The 21,282-nt window shown below is 31.6% G+C and overlaps 2 protein-coding genes across 15 annotated transcripts in view; both read right to left on the reverse strand.

Annotated features, from left to right (window-relative positions):
- Positions 1 to 21,282, reverse strand: part of LOC139495658 (neogenin-like) — a 90,843-nt gene that overhangs the window by 59,480 nt on the left and 10,081 nt on the right. For all 14 annotated transcript variants that reach the window (XR_011657429.1, XM_071283961.1, XM_071283959.1 and 11 more), the window contains exons 2-3: positions 8,812 to 9,128; positions 2,728 to 2,920 (exon numbers count right to left, since the gene is read on the reverse strand). Coding sequence is in view for 13 of the 14 variants with exons in the window: in XM_071283961.1 (XP_071140062.1) it covers positions 2,728 to 2,920; positions 8,812 to 8,905 (287 nt within the window). In the remaining variant the exon portion in view is untranslated. The remainder of the gene's footprint in view (positions 1 to 2,727; positions 2,921 to 8,811; positions 9,129 to 21,282) is intronic.
- Positions 15,763 to 17,976, reverse strand: LOC139494278 (uncharacterized). The gene has a single exon (XM_071282447.1). The coding sequence runs from the start codon at positions 17,974 to 17,976 to the stop codon at positions 15,763 to 15,765; it is 2,214 nt and encodes a 737-aa protein (XP_071138548.1).

A 21,282-nucleotide genomic window follows, 5' to 3' on the forward strand; every position in this document is an offset into this window, starting at 1 on the left:
TTTATATAAATTTCAACTTTTTTACACAAATTTTAACACATTTCCCCTAACTTGTACCTTAAAGTTATTCACAGCTATAAGCACCAAGATGTATTCAGGAGACAGACATATTGGCATTTTTAATTATAATAATTACGAAACTATTACAATCATTTTTTTTCTTCTTTTGTCATGTACTGAGATGATTCACTTTTTATCAAGATTGTCAACTAACTCTTTAGTCATGTTAGTGCCTAATACAAAATTTCATTTAGATCATTTCTTTTTTTTGCAATTAACCATAATACCTGCGATATTATTAATATCGATAATGATTTCAAAACAGGAAAAGAGATATTAAGAACGTTACAAAGTCCCCTTTCATTTAAACAAAGAATGAAAGCTGACAAATTGAGAAACAAATATGATTAAATCCAAGTTCTTTATATGAATCATTTAATTTTTTTTCTCTCTGGTAAATAGTCATTTTTATTGGTTTTCAATAAAATAACAAGTCTTAATTGCTGTTTAAAAACAATTTTTATAAATGAATAATTTTTCTCACTTTTAGTAGGCTTCACATAATTTTTTATCTAAATCTACTTTATTTAATGGCCTATTTTACAAGTTGTATTATTAATTATTCCTTTATAAGTTAATAATATTCAATAAATTTGCAAGCTAAACTTGCTATTCTGAAAACATTTTTTCATAATGATTTTTTCTTCTTCTGGTTTTTAGTAAACTTGACATCTTTTTCAATAATATTATTAATATATTGCTTAATTTTACATGTTCATCATTTACATTTCATTAATTATCTATAATTGAAAATCTTTGAACAATGTATCTCTACAAGGTAAAATTAAATTATAATGCATTTCGTACATTACAACAGAAAAGAAGGAATATAGTTTACAGGCCCGTAGCCAGGAATTTCCAAAGGGGGGTTATTTGGCCTCAAAAACTCGACTTTAACAGTCACAATTCGAACAGAACATTGACTTTAACAGTCACAAATCGAACAGAACGTTGACTTTAACAGTCATTATTTGTTTTCAAGGGGGGTTCGTCCGAACCCTCCGAGGCTACGGGTATGGTTTATCACTCAACGTGTGCATCAAACAGTAAAGTGTTGTTCCTTCTCAAGGTCATTTGTAATGCCTTCAACATACATGTAGAGCAAAAACTCTAAACCTCACTGCAAATGTGAGATGGCCTCTAGTTTGATTATTTAGTGGTATTATTTATAAAATGTTGTTCTTACTACATGTACAAGCACTAAGAGACTCGACAGCTGCAGCATGCACTTAATGTGTTCCTATAATTTTAAATTCAATTTTTTAAATTTTCCACACTGTTTATTTTTAAATCCTTTTTGGCATGTTAATTTTTTTCCTATTTTCTTGGTAAACTAGAAATTTGTTCCATTTCAGATCCTCCTCCTATTAAAATAAGCATTAAAACCAAGAATTTGGAAGGAAACATGTTTAAACACATGTAAGATTCAGAAAATTTTGTTCCTCCAGTCTCAAGAAATCTGATCATGGTTCACATGTACTGCATGGCAACATTAAAATATTTATTACTGAAAAAATTTACATTTTTGCAATAACTCTTTCTTTTGTGAATAATATCCCCATTTTGTAGAAATGATTTCTTGTAATTGCAAACAAAGAAATAATCAATTTGACAAAATAAACAAATACCCATGTAATTACAAAAATCTAAGCTATAAATCTTTCTCTTTTCCATATAAAGTCTATTCTTGGGTAATAATTTATTTAACCATTAGATAACAATCCCGTCCATTTCTCTATGAACTAAGATTGTTGTAGGGTTCTCTTTAATCAATTCTAACTTCTGTCACAAAAATACTTTTTAACTAAGGCAAGGAAATTTTGTCATTCAAATTAATCAGTTTAATGATAAAATTGCATGCTAACAAATGCCCATATTGTCAACAAATATTAATGCAATTCATTAAAATTGTTCAATTCTGTTAACTAATTAAAGCTATGCTGAATATTAATCATTTCTAACAAAAAATGTATAAAACCAATTTAATTATCCATCGATCAAGATATAAAAGAAGGATATTTTTTTTTTCTATTGCCAGAAAAATATTGAATAATATTGATAGTAAAATTTCAATTTACATGTAGCTTATCAAATTTTGCATTTCGATGTCATTTTCATTTTAATGTTTAAGGAATAAGGAAGGACGACTGATCTTGGGGGATATCTGTCTTCTAAGAGACAGAACAAAGTAAATCTTCAAAACCGATTAATCAAAAGACATCTTGGCCAAACAAGTCCATTGCAACTCCATAAAACACTACACTGAGAATGAATAAGAGACCAATTATTATAATACTTTAGAACAGTAGGCAGGTCATACTGCACAATTTACTGACGCATGTTCCATAAGTCAAATAACATTATGATGTCATAAACAAGGATTTAAGTAAAAACATGTGAATCTGTGGATATCTGTCACAAACAAAATCCCTAACAGTCAAATTACAACCAAATCAGAATGGTGCTTTTATTTTCCAAGTCTGTAAATTTTCAGAAGTCTTCAACTTTAACACCTCTTGGTTCAGTATCTGTCATGTACATGTATAGGTCATTATTTTTTCTTTTCGGTTCTTTAAACAACCTGTCTCTGAAGAACATTTATGATCTAAAGATTTTTAGGCAAAACAATATGTTTTTAAAATTATTCATTTTGGAAATGGTACAAACCTTCTATTATCATCTTGTAAATTTAATTTTTGGCCATCTTTAATCCACTCTATTGTAGGAGTTATCTCCCCATTAGCAGTTAAGTCCCCTACAAAGACAGCACAATCAAACTGTGCTGATTGGTCCCTGATAGCTATCACATTCGTTGGTTCCACAGAGAAATAAAAATCGGTAAATTTTGGCACATCAACAGCTGAAAAAATTAAAATACAATGTTAACATAATTATAATCATAATATAATATTTTAAAAGAAGTGTAATGGCCTGTCCTCTTTAAAGACACCAATGGATGTTGGTAAAGTTTGCTAACCCTGTAAGGTAAGAGGTGAAATCCAACTTTAATCCCGCCACATTAGTGGTTGTCGTTTGTTTATGTGCTACATATTTGTTTTTCGTTCATTTTTTTACATAAATAAGGCCGTTAGTTTTCTCGTTTGAATTGTTTTACATTGTCTTATCGGGGCCTATTATAGCCGACTATGCGGTATGGGCTTTGCTCATTGTTGAAGGCTGTACGGTGACCTATAGTTGTAAATGTCTGTGTCATTTTGGTCTTTTGTGGACAGTTGTCTCATTGGCAATCATACCACATCTTCTATTTAATAATAGCTGTATTGGTTGAATTTGAGTGCACATGTAACGTTAGGACTAATGTTTGTTTTTTGAAGACAGAGCTGTAAACTCTGATTTAATTGCCTATCTTCAGTAAATACATTTATGTGTTGTTGTCAGATTTGCAAGTTGTTTTGACTTTATAATGGATGTACTTTAAATATTATTTTTTCAAGGCATATAGCCATCAGACACAAATAATGAAATATTTTAGCATCAATTACATGACTTTGTCAGTTAAATCTATTTCAAAGATGTACTTTATGGCAACATATATAATCCAAAACAAATTGTTTTGATTTTTACATGTATGAACTTTTAAACTTATTTTTCAAGGCAAATAAACATTAGAAACAAATATTTGTCAGCCAGTAAAATCTATTTCAAAGATGTACTTTATGGCAACATATGGAATGTCCTAAACAAGTTGTTTTGATTTTACATGATTAATTTTTAAAACTATTTTTCAAGGCAAATAGCCATTAGAAACAAATATTTAGCATCAATCTCAGCATCCCATAAACTCCTCAGTCGAATCTATTTCTCTGGAACATTAGACAAGACAACATATGGAATCTGTCATGCCTCTGTGAAAAAACAAATTTCATCAGCAATGTTTTGATTGCTCATAATCGTGTAAGTTTCTGATTAACCAGGATAGTCAGTTTCCACAAGGGGGGGAATATATGTAGCTCAAAAAGTTTTTAAATCCTTGGGGTAAGATTTGTCTATGTAAATACAGTTTTTCCCAATTACCAGTGAATTCACGATCAGATATGTCAAGCCAAAGATCTGATTTTTCGATATAAATATACAAAAAGATGTTCTATCAACAAGATGAGTTCTATAATGTTGATTCAGGATTTTAATAGCAGTCTAAAAATTTATGTAATGTTCATACTTATCTAATTCTAGTCTTAATTTTTGTTTAAGAATTTCGCACTTATCTTTGTCTTGAAAAAATACAAATTTATAAGCAGTTACTTCAGTGCTGTGGTTTTTGGTTTATATAACATATAAGAGAACCAGATGCTCCGCAGGGCGTAGCTTTATACGACCGCAGAGGTTGAACCCTGAACGGTTGGGGCAAGTATGGACACAACATTCAAGCTGGATTCAGCTCTAAATTTGGATTGTGATTAAATAGTTGACACAGCATAGGTTTCTGACACAGAATGAATGTGTTCTAATGAACTTAAAATTTTTGTTTTCTCTTAGAGCAATTCACTATGCTGTTGAATATTAATCCTCTCAAAACAAGAATGTGTCCTCAGTACACCAATGCCCCACTCGCTTTATCATTTTCCATGTTCAGTGGACCGTGAAATTGGGGTAAAAACTCTAATTTGGCATTAAAATTAGAAAGATCATATCATAGGGGACATGTGTACTAAGTTTGAAGTCGATTGGACTTAAACTTCATCAAAAACTACCTTGACCAAAAACTTTAACCTGAAGCGGGACAGACGGACGGACGAACGGACGGACGAACGAACGGACAGACGGACGCACAGACCAGAAAACATAATGCCCCTCTACAATCGTAGGTGGGGCATAAAAATGTTTGAAGAAATTTTCTTTTTTATTTATGAAATTTCAAATGAGAAAAATTGAACCCAATTTTTTTAATCACATCCCCCTTTCCCTTATTCCAAAACTAATCTCAATTAAAATTTCTAATGGAGTTTGCAACAATAACTACTCATTTAAATACATCATAAAATATTAAGATGTAAAAAAAACTGCTTGTTATCACTGAATGTTATTTATTATAATTTATCAGTTGGTAGCAAAAAGTGAATATACATTGTATATTGTATATAACAAAGATTTAAGTTGATTCTGGACAAAGAAAGATAACTCCAATTAAAAAAAATCTTGCTATTGCACAATATTTTGCAATTAGATATTTCTTGCTTACTATTCTGGACAAAGAAAGATAACTCTAATTAAAAAAAAATTTGCTATTTCACAATATTGTGCAATTAGATATTTCTTGCCATTGCGCAATACTGTGCAATTGAAAAGACTTGCTATTGCACAACACTTAATATAATAATTTTAGATCCTGATTTGGACCAACTTGAAAACTGGGCCCATAATAAAAAATCTAAGTACATTTTTGGATTCAGCATATCAAAGAACCCCAAGATTTCAATTTTTGTTGAAATCAGACTAAGTTTAATTTTGGACCCTTTGGACTTTAGTGTAGACCAATTTGAAAACAGGACCAAAAATGAAGAATCTACATACACAGTTAGATTTGGTATATCAAAGAACCCCATTTATTCATTTTTTGATGAAATCAAACAAAGTTTAATTTTGGACCCCGATTTGGACCAACTTGAAAACTGGGCCAATAATCAAGAATCTAAGTACATTTTTAGATTCAGCATATCAAAGAACCTAACTGATTCATTTTTTGTCAAAATCAAACTAAGTTTAATTTTGGACCCTTTGGACCTTAATGTAGACCAATTTGAAAACGGGACCAAAAGTTAAGAATCTACATACACAGTCATGACAGTTAGATTCGGCATATCAAAGAACCCCAATTATTCAATTTTGATGAAATCAAACAAAGTTTAATTTTGGACCCTTTGGGCCCCTTATTCTGTTGGGACCAAAACTCCCAAAATCAATACCAACCTTCCTTTTATGGTCATAAACCTTGTGTTTAAATTTCATAGATTTCTATTTACTTATACTAACGTTATGGTGCGAAAACCAAGAAAAATGCTTATTTGGGTCCCTTTTTGGCCCCTAATTCCTAAACTGTTGGGACCTAAACTCCCAAAATCAATACCAACCTTCCTTTTGTAGTCATTAACATTGTGTTTAAATTTCATTGATTTCTATTTACTTAAACTAAAGTTATTGTGCGAAAACCAAGAATAATGCTTATTTGGGCCCTTTTTTGGCCCCTAATTCCTAAACTGTTGAAACCTAAACTCCCAAAATCAATCCCAACCGTTCTTTTGTGGTCATAAACCTTGTGTCAAAATTTCATAGATTTCTATTAACTTAAACTAAAGTTATAGTGCGAAAACCAAGAAAATGCTTATTTGGGCCCTTTTTGGCCCCTAATTCCTAAAATGTTGGGACCAAAACTCCCAAAATCAATACCAACCTTCCTTTTGTGGTCATAAACCTTGTGTTAAAATTTCATAGATTTCCATTCACTTTTACTAAAGTTAGAGTGCGAAAACTAAAAGTATTCGGACGCCGGACGACGACGCAGACGACGACGACGACGACGACGACGCCAACGTGATAGCAATATACGACGAAATTTTTTTCAAATTTTGCGGTCGTATAAAAAATTACAGAAGCATTTTATTATTTCAATGAGCTTAATAAGGGATTTTTTATCTGTCCCAATTTCCAATATTTAGTTCTGGCAAGACTTCCATTTGAAGCCCATCAACCTGTGTTATTATGCTTTAAAAATTCTGACAATAGTCTTTTATCCATTGCATGATTAGCCTGATGTAGACTAGAATATAATTTTTTTTAGGAAATGAATTTATTGTTGGAGGGGCACTGGTTATAAAAGACTTGACATTCATGATTCTTTGTCTTGTAAACTTTACATTTGGACTGACATAATCAAAAAATTTGTCAGTCCTCGGATTCCAATCTATTGAAAAATTAACTCATTTCTGTACCAGAGGCCTATGGACTGAAACTTTCAAAGATTGACTATTTGGGCCATAAAAAAAGAATAGGTTTGTTTGCCCAAATGCTACCTACCCAGAAAAAAGCTGCCTACTCAAATTCTTTTATTGTCCTGATTTGAAGAAGTTTTTTTTAATCAAATAGGCATGAAGACTAATAATTATAAACACCCAATACTTCAATTTCTTTTTTTGAAAAAAAAAAAGAAAATGCCTACCTACCTTTCCACTTTCTCAACCTTTGGGTAGGGTTTGGGCAAACCAAAATTTTTTTAATTGTGGCCTTAGGCTTATATTTTACAGAATCTACATGAAGAAGACCTGCCATTCAGACTCTTCACATACAGGTTAACATTGTTGGCTTTGCTCACTGTTGAAGCTGTCAGTGACAGGCAGTATAATTGTTAATTTCTGTGTCATTTGGTCTCTTGTGAAGGCCTATGTCTTGGCAATTATACCAAACCTTCTTTTTTATATTGGTAGTGGATCATATATAAATGTATATTGTGTTGGTATAATTATAATTATAATTTACATGAAACATGTCAAATGTAAAATTTGTGTATAAAGGGTAGATATATATATGCATTTTGTTTAAATATACTTTTTCACTTATTTGGTCTTTTGGAAAATGTTGTTTGTGCTGTATTTAGACCCTTCTACAACGAAATTTGTTTGACATGCACACATATAAAAATTGCAGTTTTTATCCAATGCAATCATAGGTTTGAACGTAGTTTTCAATTTAGACTCGTGTGTGTATATATATATATAAATATATTTAAGATTTAAATTTTTACTCTGATTTGCTAAGGGAATCAATGAATATCAAATTTCTGAACTGTCCTTGAATTTAAGTGTGTAAATGTCATTTGTTTTATGAATCACAGGGGCAATAAAATATAATTTAACAATGACTGAACATTTACAAATACTTATTAAAAGTGAAAGTTTATAAATTGATCTTTGATAAACTTGTGCCACTTTGTTTAATCATTCTATGCAGTGGCAGATCCAGCCATTTTAAAAAGTTCCCAACCCAGAGTAAAGGGGGGGTTCCAACTATATGCTCCCATTCAAATGCATTGATCTGCCAAAAAAAAGTGGGGTTCCAACCCCCCGGAACCCCCCCCCCCTGGATCCGCCACTGCTATGTAGGAAAACAGGAGCCTGTAACTCAGTGGTTGTCGTTTGTTTATGTGTTACATATTTGTCTTTTGTTCATTTTTTTTATATAAATAAGGCCGTTACTTTTCTCGTTTGAATTGTTTTACACTGTCATTTCAGGGCCTTTTATAGCTGACTATGCGGTATGGGCTTTGCTCATTGTTGAAGGCCATACAGTGACCCATAATAGTTGTTTTAAATTTCTGTTTTATTTTGGTCTCTTGTGGAAGGTTGTCTCATTGGCAATCATACCACATCTTCTTTTTTATATGGATAATTTTTTTTGTCGATTGTCTGTCTAATAATATCTTTTTTTTTAACCATTGAGTATGGGTATCGAACATTCAAACTGGTTTCTTTCTTTCACAATAAAAACATTAAGAAGTATTCACATTTAAGGAGGTAGACCTAGGTTAAGGGAAATAACTCTTAAAATCATCAGTACGTTTATGTCAACCATTTTGTAAGAATATATTCTAAGCTTCTAGGTTACATAGATTATTTTCAATCTGTTTCAGGTAAATGCTTAAAATACATGGATGAACTTGACTTTTACAAACGCTTAACTGATTTAAAGAGTTATCTCCCTGAACCAACATCTACCCCCTTAAGTCATACCAATACCTACCATACAATTGCTGTAAAACATCCAAAATCACAAACAGTGAAAACGTCACATAAAATGTTTCTCTCATTTTGAGCATCACAGAAAAAATAAACATAAATCCAAAATTATTCCCTTTATGGAGTTGTCTACCCTTTCTGTCACAAATAAATTATCTCCCTTTGTCAATTTGAATAAAAACACTTATTAACTATATATAATTCTACATGGTTACTTGTATCCATTTTATCCAATCTTATATTTCACATGGTAAACTTTGAAATCCATATTGAATGGTTTTTTTGGTTGACTGTGTTAATTACATGCTTTTGATGTTCTTGCTGAAAAAGAAAATGTAAAACATTTCAGAAATCTGTTACAAATCATGTCAATATAATAAGGATATATATACTTTTAAAACTGTCTACAGTTGAGTCTGGATGCTTCACATTGCTTGTTATACTATTTCTAAATTTTGTTTTTGTTTTCACATTCCATTTTCAAAACAATTAACACATGCAGCTACTTAACACATACAGCATAGTTAAACATGTGTCAAAATATTTCCAAAGACTTGCACTGGCCAAAAATATTTCAGATATCAAGACAAGTGAGAGCCTAATCCAATTTAGTTTCACCATTTAATGATAATTTTAATAAACCCCTTGGTAAAACTGCAGCCATCACTCAAACCGTTTTACTTTGAACACTGTATAATTAACTAACAATTTTATCTATGTTTTTTTGCATAATTCAAGGTTCCACAGACAATATATCAAGTGTACATTCCTTTCCAATATAATCAAATTACAAGATATTAGCCACTTTATACTTAAACTGTTGTAGGAAGTACATTCCTTACCAATATAATCAAATTACAAGATATTAGCCACTTGATACTTCAACTATTATAGGAGGTATACAGACTAATAATGATGATTTTACTACAGTTTTGTGAGCAAATATTGCTTGATTTTGTTACTAAAATTTCCAATACCATTCAAAGTTTATGCTTACATAACGGGCTAAGGTTACCATGTTCATAAATTATTTGCCATTTGTAACATCCTTAATTGATTAGATAAATGTAGTTTAGACATTCAATCACACAATCGGAAAATGTCACTTCTAATAAAATAGATGTTTTGTACAAAACTACATGTTTTATTCTGTTAGTCTTAATTATATAACAATCAATTCTTCAGCTTAATATCTATCCACAACAGATTATAAAATATCCCTGTCCTTGCTAGGTTTATGTTTACTTGAAAATAAACTGGAATCTGTAGAACTTTTCAATGTTTGCTATGGTATACCTACTGCCAACTGAGGACAAATACAAAACAACAATAGAATCTAAGCCATAACAAATGGCATGTTTACACCTGTAATTCATCATACATGCAATTAAGAATGTGAACATCTTGAAAAAATAAGCTTAAGCTATTTTGATTAATATTTACTTCATCCATCATCTAGGGAACATAATTCTACTCATTAAAATTTCATCAATATCTCATAAAGGGGAGATAATTGGTAGGTTGTCTCCCCTTTCTCTTGTATGAAGTTCAAGATCAGTGAACTGCAAAACATCCATTTATCATATCTACCCTCTGCATCAATATACTGTTACAGTAAATGGTGGTCTATTCATTTTCTATACAGACTTGGTGAAATAATGAGAAAATAAATGCAGAGATTTTTTATCCCTCATTGATTGAGTTCAAGATTGCTGACCTGTTCGATGTCCTCATTTATCATAAATGCCAGAAAAGATACAACAAAAGAATATCAGTTCTATACATATTAACAGACTTTTCTTTGTCCATCACTATTGTATTCTGTCTTATTTTGATTTTTAAATTCTACATTGGAAAATTTCATTAAGATACTGGGCTAACATGCTTTGTCAGATCTAAATATACAATCATAGATTTTCAATGAAATTTTTTAATTTAGAGTATCTCGATTCTGCAAAAAAAACAGCCTAACATGATCAGATGTGTGAAATAAATCTAATAATATATTTCAATGGTATTTTGAAACATAGCATATCTGCAACTGTTATTATAAAATGCATATTCTGTTGCACTTAACAGTACATTAAACTTTTTACTAACTGCTGCTATTTCATTTAATAAATGAAAGCAAAATTTGAATTTCATAATTATATAGTAAGTGTACCTACACAACAAAATTTCACTTAGCCAAACATCTGAAGCCAATTAGACCTTGCAAAGATTGCAAAATATTCATCACCCCCTGGGATAATTACATTTTTCTTGTTTAGTGCCTTTTCTTCCACTTCTAATCTTTTCTTTGAAGATTAGGATGTCACGCTGACACTATAGTATTCACTAATTACATACCTAGCAAAAATTTTGATAACTTTTCAGCAACTAATTCATACACCTCAACACAAACATATGGACATTATTGATGGTTTGTAGCTGACCTTCAACATAATGGCTCTAGAATGTTAGCCAGGAATTAGACAAATCCTTACCAACTAAACAACTACTGTACTAAACTGAAAAATTCAGACAACTTGCAAGTGCAATGGTCAAGATCAGGAAAAATTGAATGCATATATATAAATTTCTCCATCTGAGATTACTTTACCAGTAGATTAAAACACAAGATTTTATTTTATTTTGACCTTATCAATAAAAATCAAAGTACTGAATTATTGAACATCAGATGATCACGGTCATCCGCTGTAAAAAAAAAAATCCTAGCCTTATGCGTAGCGTACTACAGTAGAATAAGGGTAAAAAAATAACAAAATGTTTAGTCTAGAAATTACCTGACCTTACCTGCCCATATTGCAAGAACTTATCAAGGTTCAGACCAACCTACAATTGCTTTTCTCCATGTAACCGTAACGAATCAACATTCTTCATTAATTCCGAAACTGTCTGAGAATTTGGAAAATCGTCAAACTTTCTCCTACTTTAGAATGACATACAACCTAATTACCACCTGTATAACACCTGAGATTGTGATATACCTGTTAATTACATTCTCTACTCCAAGACCCATCAGCCATGTAATTGCACGCTTATTTACTTTTATTAGCAGTTAACAAGTTTTCTTACAATTTTACAACAAGACTTTACCTAAATGAATTCAAACTTTACAGATTTATCTGTGTTTGAATGGGCTCTTTACAAATTAACTATCAGACAATCCATTAACAATAAACTCTATAGAAGAGGGTAGGATGGGGGGTTCTTCATTTCTGTTTTTCTTTAATTTTCTCACTCATTATTCTTTATCTCTAACAATAATGGCCATTCTGCAAATACTTGACCACTGTGTTCTGGACATCGTTCTTTTTCTGTAATCAGTATATTTTTATCCAGTTTTGAAGTTTTATTCTTTATATTTTAGCACCTCATTGTTCTCTATTAAATTTTATTTTGCCCGTTATTCTCTATTCTGTAAACCCCCATTCACACCCTCCTCTATAGAACAGTGTTTAATTGTACTTTTTGTTATCTCAAAAACTTGTAAAATGCTTTCAGTTGGTTTTTAGTTGTGATTGCTTTCCTAAGTAAAAATCCAGATAATAAACAAATTTTATAACTCTTGAATCGTGGAAAACTAAAGATAATTATAGTTTTGCTTAAAAGGAGCTAAAAAAAATGCATTCTAGAGGTCACCATATGACCTTAATGACTGTTGATCATGAAACAGTAACTTGAGTCAAGTTCAGAGTTTAACTTTCCAATAATTCAACCTTCAAGAAAACCCAACATTTAAGAATATTTATTACTCTTTGTGTAAAAAGACCCAACCTTCCTTTTCTCAAGAAAGAACTCCCTATATAATCTAAGGTGTAGTTTTCATACACTTTTCCTCGATTTGAATCCTGAACTTTTCTTCTCAATTCATAAGATATTGAATGAAAGTCAAACTGTTAACATTTTTCATAAAACAGTACTATAATTTGTAAATGATATGTCATGGGAATTGGAAAATTGTTCCAGTGGTTGTCCATAATACCTATATTATTATATAACCTTAAAAAAAATAATAAAATCTCTACTCTTCAAAGAATTAATGCATTTGTCTTTAATGTACATTAAACATAATTTTTAAAAGTGGATCAATTATAGACATCAAAGGAACTTAAGTAACATTTTTCAAAAACATCTGATATATGTCTACAAATATAATAATTCATTTTAATTTATGTATTTTTTTTTTATTTACATGTATTTGTATCAGATTTATCCAATAAATATTTTAAAACTACATGATACAAATATCAAAGTCACAAATGTTCTATCCTCAATAACCTATTTCCAATATAAATGTATATATGTAAACTCACTGCAATTCATTTTTAAATGATTCAACAATTACTCAAAATTTTATCCCACATGTTTCATTTTTACAAAATCTCCATAAATTAAGTATCAAACTAATTCTCACTTTGTATTTTCTGTATGTAATCCTCCGGTTACATAGATAAGACTGACATATCACACAGATAAAGTTTAAAACCACAGAAAGGATAATTAAATCCCAAGATGATAAGTGTCATAAATTTATGAAATTGACATCACAATAACAATAACATGTGCTTGTTTTTAATTATTTAAATTTATTTTTGCCCTGTCAGTTCTCCTTTTAATTAGCTGTATATATATATATATAGCCCTCTAATCAACAGCTGTATCGTTATAAATTTAATAATCACTTTATAGATATATCTTTCTTCAGGTTTCAGGGCATACTGTAAAATATGGATCAATCAATTATGGCCTTTTTACCAATTGAACAAATTTTAAGTACATGTAACTGTCTTTTGAAGGTAGATTCAATAATAATTGCAATTATTAGAATAATTATAAACTAATTTAAATAACATAGTATTTGAAATGTGAAGGTTACCTTGAGGGTGTTATCATGATGCTTTTCTTTAAGACAATTTTTAAACTTTTTTTCTATTAATTTGGTCAGAATTTTTATCTTCAGTTGCTTTACCATGTAAAAATGTACAGATCAATTTGGTTAATAATTACATGTAAAAAGTAAAATCACAAAAATACTGAACTCAGAGGAAAATCAATTCGGAAAGTCCCTAATCACATGGCAAAATCAAATAACAAAACGCATCAAAAACGAATGGACAAGAACTGTCATATTCCTGACTTGGTACAGGCATTTTCAAATGTAGAAAATGGTGGATTGAACCTGGTTTTATAGCTAGCTAAACCTATCACTTGTATGACAGTTGCATCAAATTCCATTATTACAATAATATTAAGCAGATTTCTGAAAAAAATATAGTACTTTGTATAAATGCTTTGCTTGAATTGAAGTCAAATAAAATCCAACTAGAAATTACCTCATAATAATTTTGTGAAAAAAAACATAGTTTTATATGAAATATTTACATGATATATAGCAGAAAATTGCAGGTGACGAATGCTTATTGCATAACACTATTAAGTCGGTTAAGATATATATGTATTTCACCTCCCTTAAAATTAAGAATAGAAATCGGGAATTAAATGTAAAAGAGACAACTACCCAACACAGCAAACAACAGTCAAAGGCCACCAATGGTTCTTCAACACAGTGAGAAAATTCTCCACCCCGAGATGGATCTCAGCTTGCCCCTACTGGCCATAGGCTTTAAATATTCAATTATAAATTTTTAATTTTCAACATGCAAGCTGCAGGGAATGAGACAATGATAGTAGAATATGATATTCTAATAAACAAATAAATGATAGACAATGATAGCAAATTATGATATTCTAATAAACAAACAAACAACAAACTTCAATGAAAATCTAACCAATAAAACATGTTTCCCTGACCAATAAAACATGTTGCCCTGACCAATAAAGATGAAGGGATAAAAGGATAAATTACCTGGTCAATAAGATTGTAGATGATAAAAGGATATACAGTACCATGGTCAATAGATTCCAAAGATAATTGATAAATAAACTATAAGATTGAAATCAACACACACTGACACTAAACAATGACTACTTAGTCATCACAAGATTAGTCCAGAATCAACAATACCACAAGTCTGCATGAATAATGAATTATTAAGTGACTCTTATTTAATCCCACAAGATGTCACAATGACCACTTCTCATAATAGAAATATATGCACATCTAATTAAATTCTTTCTAAATATCAGATTGGTATGTACATGTATATGCATTTTATCATATACTGCATGGATTCTTTTATTTTCATGGGTACCAATTTTCATGGATTGATTAACATGGATAATTTTTATTTGATGTCCTGGTTTTGCTAAAAGTCTGCATAATTTTCTACACAAAACTTATAATTTGTTGTACACTGAAATTCATAGTTCCCAGGTAACCACGAATCCATGGAAATTCAGATCCAATGAGTACGGTAATAATGAATCCACAGTATACATACATTGTGGATTCAATATTTTTCATTGGATAACAAGAACCACCAATTTAAATGTTCAACAGAGTATTTTTTTTTATATAGGCTAATTGCATTCTAGCAAAACCATGATGATGATATCAAATATTGACACAAAAAAAAACTTTTACAAAATCCTGGAAAATTGGTTCCTGTGGAGGTTAAAAGTATGATATTTTCGCTAATATAAACAAACACGTCTGTTCAGCCATAACTTTTAATAACAACTCAAAGAGCCCACGGCGACGTCACTGAAGTCGCCAACGTCGCCAATGGTAATGTACAAAGATCTACAAACTTAGGAACGTCGTAATCCCGCGGTAATCTCGACATACTGGGGGCCGCAAAAAGTGCAAATTATCTTAAATTTTACATTAACTGTCCATATTTGTAAATAAATCAAATTAAAAAAGTCTCTATCTCCATGAATGAACTGAATTGAATTAACTAAGTTTTTGTTCACATGAATGAAAAATTTGAATTAACTTTGAAAGTCCTTTTGAAAATTGTTAACTAGTCTTCCTCATCATGTTCGTCTATGATTGGTAATTCGTACGCTTCCGTATCTTCTTCCGGACCTTGGCACTTGCTAATCGTCTAGATTGAGTACTTCTGTGTGTTGTGTTTAGAGAGGTTTTTATATCGTGTTCCTCTGGTTTGTTCGAAACAAGAATGCTTAATATGTTGGTACATATCAATGCGTGTTCGCTTTTGTCCCTTATTGAACCGGAAAGTAAGAAACCTAACTTTGACTTTACGGCGGTTGGACCATTTCCTCTTACGACTTCATTCTCGACTAAGTCCCAGTAGTAGTCTGCTCCGATTAATAACGATATTTCGAAAGACTCTTCCTGTGTTACTGGATGTGCTAACTTAAGTCCCCGTAAATAATTCAGTCCTCTGTTGATGTGGGGAATATTGTTCTGCAAAGGTACGGCAATCATTGGTACAATTAGAACGTGTATCGGTATTTTCTGTCCTGCATTTGATTCTACGAACACTGTTGATTTATCTAAATGTCGTACGTTTTTGTTTCTATCTCCAAATGACGATAATTGTAGAATTTCAATTCCCTCTGTATGTAAATTAAGTTTTCTTGCTAAATCTTCGGTCACAAATGATCGCTGTGATCCCTCGTCAAAAAGTATATGAGTATCTATACATAAGTTGTCTGACCATACTGGTGCGACGGCAGTTTTCAAAAGTACATGCGTGCGTACGTCATTTGACGAGGAGTGTAGAATTGTAGTGTCCTCTTCTTTCTGATTTGTATCATTTACAATATTTACAGATGTCTGATTCAAATTTGGTGAGTTCTGCAAATGTCCATTGCTAATAGGAGAATTCGTATTCTGTGGGCTGTCATTTGCATTTTGCTGGATATGTCTGCTGGTGTCATTATCATGGACAATGTTGCTGTTAAATGGGTTATCGGTACACAGACTTGTGTGATGTCTTTCATTGCAAATGCGGCAAAACTGATTTGAATAACATTCGTGTATACGGTGTGTACCTAGACAGTTGAAACACAAGTGTTCGCGTTTTACAATATCCATGCGTGTTTCTGGATCAGATACGTTCGCGCAATGCGCTGGTGTGTGTACATCGTGGCAAAATACACATGGTTTATATTGCAAAATCTGGTGTGTATGTCTCCTATCTAGAGTTTGGTTTGGTGGTTTTATCCATTTTGTCCCGGTAAAGAAAGACGATGCACTCGGTAAATTGTTAGAAGTTTCAGTGTCTTGTCCCGCGTCAATTATGTTTATTTCATTGCAAATACTTTTCCGGAGGTCTCGTAATAACCAGTTTTCTGTTCCATGTTCACGGGCAAGGTTTTTTTTAATTTCTCCCGGTAATTTATTCAAAATAATTGGTACAAGTAGTGTTCCGTACGAGTCTTGTGATTGGCCTAAAGATTCTAGCCCTCTCACATAAGTTTCCATTTTATCATAGAATTGTCTCAAACTGATAAGATTGTTTCGTGGTGATGGAATTTCTAATAATGCTTGAATGTATGCTTGCGTGATTTTGTGTGTTTGTCCGAATCTCTCCTTCAACAAAATAATGGCGTCTGCGTAGTTTGCATTAGTAAGCGCAAAACCTGCTATGGTGCGTAATGCTTCATTCTGTAATTGTGCTTTGAGGTAATTAAATTTCTGGACATCGGTCAATGAAGGGTTTAAATGTATAGCGCATTCATACGAATCCCAGAAAGTTTGCCACTCTAATATGTTCCCTGTGAATATCGGAAGTGTTAGTTTGGGTAAGTAATGATTCTGACTGCTTGTGGATGTATACGGATTTATATTAGTACTCACTGTGTTACTAGCTTGAGAGAACGGATTTTGGAACGGCTGCGTGCATGAATTTTCTGTGAGGTTTGCTGTGACGAACGGTTGATGTTCAACATTTAGTATTTGTGATGAAGTTTCGCTCTGACGTGACTGTGATGTGGTATGCGTATCTTGAATAAAATTTTGTATGTGTCTGATTTTTGTTTCTAAATTTATACAATACTCATCTGAGTCTAGGATTTCATCTTCTATATCTTCTGCTTCCGTTAGGTTAAGTATCTGTTCGTTCAAGTTGTTCAATAACTTTTGCTTCTGGATAAGGTTGTCAAATGTTGCGGTTAATTCTTCTGGATCGAAATCTATATCATGCTTCGCTGCATCTATCTTTCGAATGAGTTTGGTAACAGCACTTCTGTTCCCGGATCGTATCGACTTGAGCTTCTTTAAATCCATTGGTCACGGTACCATAAATGTGGAGGTTAAAAGTATGATATTTTCGCTAATATAAACAAACACGTCTGTTCAGCCATAACTTTTAATAACAACTCAAAGAGCCCACGGCGACGTCACTGAAGTCGCCAACGTCGCCAATGGTAATGTACAAAGATCTACAAACTTAGGAACGTCGTAATCCCGCGGTAATCTCGACAGTTCCCACGAAAATATATGAATCCACAACAGTAATGGAAATTTCCTTTATTTTTAACGTCATCAATGTCTACTCCCCCCCCCCATTTATTGAGTCAAATTCTGGACTCACTCCTGTAAATTTCATATTTTATTCCAAAAATGTTGAACATACAATGTACATTTGTTTTTTAGTTTTGTAGCAACAGATGATGAGACATAATTTTCAACACTTTTTAATAAATCAGGCTAAACACAATCCCAGAAATCCCTGAGGACTAAAACTATTATCAATCTTATGGCTTCTTTATTTGATATTGCCTAACTTATAATCAGATTAGCTGCTCAGGTCTACATAATCATAGAAAAACAAAAATGATTAGCTCTATATCTAGATTTCATTCTTATAACAATATTATTACTCAGATTGTCGATAAGCTGATGTTTGATAAACTGGCTCTTGCTTATCTCAAATGTAAGCCTTTCTTGCTTTTATTAGTTTCTAAGAAAGTTCCCAATCTCAATTACTTATGTAAGATTATTATAGGCATATGCTTTCTTTAAAAGTTTTTTTAAAAAGATTATTAAAGGACTTATATTAAATACAAGGAGTCTAAAAAATAATAAAGATTCTAACATTCACAAAGACTTTTATTTGGACTTTACAGTCAATGTACATTTTGTAATGGTTTAAAGCTCATTGACATATGTACTGTATGTTTCAGTCAGATCTGAATTTTATTTGTTCCTATTGATAATTGGGAGTAATGTCAAAAGACAACAACCCTAAGACACAATACATCAAAAACACAAAACACCACAAAGACCTGTAGAGGTCAACATACATGTGCAGTCTTCAACAATTGACAGGTGTCTGTCACAAGATAGATCCCTGAAGTCTACAGGCCCCTACACAGGAAGCCTTTGAGGGTGTCCTAACCACCCTGGCTACCCCTGTTAAAATTTCTCATTTTTTTAGAACTAAGTTTTATACCACAAACATTTGAACAGTGTTTAGTAGTGCTGTCCAGGAAAATCTAATAGTGAGGGCTAAAATGTCAAAGATAAATAACAAGATATCCATATATTCATACATCAAGTTGAACAGACTAATAGTAAATTACTTGTTCATTCCATAAAAGGTTAAATTCAGGATATATTCTTAATCAAGTACAAATTTCCAGTAAATTTAAGGCACACAATATATTAATCAATCACTCAACTTATTAATTCTCAGATTGAATACCTTTTTAGTTTCTTTACATTTTCTGATGGAATAAATGATAAACCAATGGTTTGTATGGATTATTTACTGCATACCCATAGCCAGGGGGGGTTCGTGGGGTTAGAACGATCCCCCCTTGAAAACAAACAAGCACTGTTAAAGTCTACATTCTGTTCGAATTGTGACTGTTAAATAATTTGAAGACCAAAAATCATTGCTCAGGTAAATAATTGTGACTTGCAATTGTCAGATAGAAATTTGAAAAGAACAATGTCAAATCTTTGTTAGCAATCATGGACGAAGACACTTTACAAACCATGCTTAGGCTGTATAGACAGTCAAGGTCGTTAAAAACTCTCAGACTCTTTACCATTTTTCTCATCCTAATTACATATATACCCCAAACCAACCCTTACATTTTACATGTCAATATATTGTTCAAGCCTCAGAAGAAATTACACTGTAGTTTTTGGTTTTTGTCTTTTCTTTTTCCATTTGGAGATCCAGAGTTGTCTTCCCCTCATTATTTTGAATTTCCTTCAGTATCTTTCTCCTCTCTCTTTTATTATTTCAATGACAGGATCTTATGTTTACAATATACAATAAATCATTCAATTCCACCGATAAAAAAAATAATAATTCACACAAAATGACATTTACGTGGCATTTCCCATTTTTCTTTTTGAGAAACATAAAAATTCCACTTTTAATTTCTGCCACACTGACAAGATGTTTAAATAATTTCTCCAGTAAGAAGAGAAGATATTTGGAATATTATATTGTAGGGCTCTCGAATTGTGACTGGTTTTAATTATTTCTATAGCCATTTGGAAATGTGAAATTGATTTTCATGAAAGGAGAGACAACAGAAAGAACTCTAGCAATGCATTTCATTACTATTTTGTTGAGAATACAGAATTTCTATAGTCTCATAGCCATATAAATTTATTTGGAATTAAAAAAAAATGTGGTCAGAGCAAAAAAATTTCACACCTTGCTTACCGATTTGAGTCTACATGTAAATGATATTATGTCCACATGTGACTTGATTTTTGAAACCAAAAATAGCATAAACAAAATGCCTATGTAAAGATGTGGTATAAAATTGAGAAAGGAAATGGGGAATGTGTCAAAGCGACAACAACCCGACCATAGAGCAGAAAACAGCCGAAGGCCACCAATATATATATTGTCCATAATTTGCCATGGGAGTTCTAAATACTTCTATAATTAAAAGGTATAACTTTCTCTACAGTTTACTTAGAAATCAATCCACTGGTTTCAAAGAAATTTTGTAATTAGAAAATAGACAGCTTCTAGATCACTTTTCACTTTTAATTATTCCATCAGAAGGTTACCAATATATATAACCAATGCAAAAAATGTCAACAAAATGTATGTACAAAAAAAATTTGTACTTGTTTGATGTGGATTCAAGGTTTGAGACAAAGATGCTATTGGGAGAGGTTTTATTTAAGAATTGAATGCTTCTTTTTGTAACTTTATTGGGGTGTAAAAGCGTTGATCGAAGTACATTTTGTATGAAGCGCGGATTGTTTTTTATTTGGTCGGGTTGTTGTCTCTTTGACACATTCCCCATTTCCATTCTCAATTTTATTCAATACTTATAATTACATTTTTTAGCTAGGATCATGAAAACACGATTTACATCAAGTTTTTATTTAATTTACCTATGCACTTTATTATGGGACCTCGTGTCATCGATGAATGATAAGTTTTATTGTGTGATACAACTGCTTAAGGAATAACACGTGATGTGCAGTTAGCCAATCAGAATAACGTATTATAATGAAACATACATCTAATGTAATTATTAAGTGATGGTTTTATCATTATGGTCACTTTCAAATAACAAAAGAATTGGAATTTAGTTGAGTACTAAAATT

This window comes from Mytilus edulis, chromosome 11 (genome assembly GCF_963676685.1).
Source record: "Mytilus edulis chromosome 11, xbMytEdul2.2, whole genome shotgun sequence".
Taxonomy (NCBI): Eukaryota; Metazoa; Mollusca; class Bivalvia; order Mytilida; family Mytilidae; genus Mytilus; species Mytilus edulis.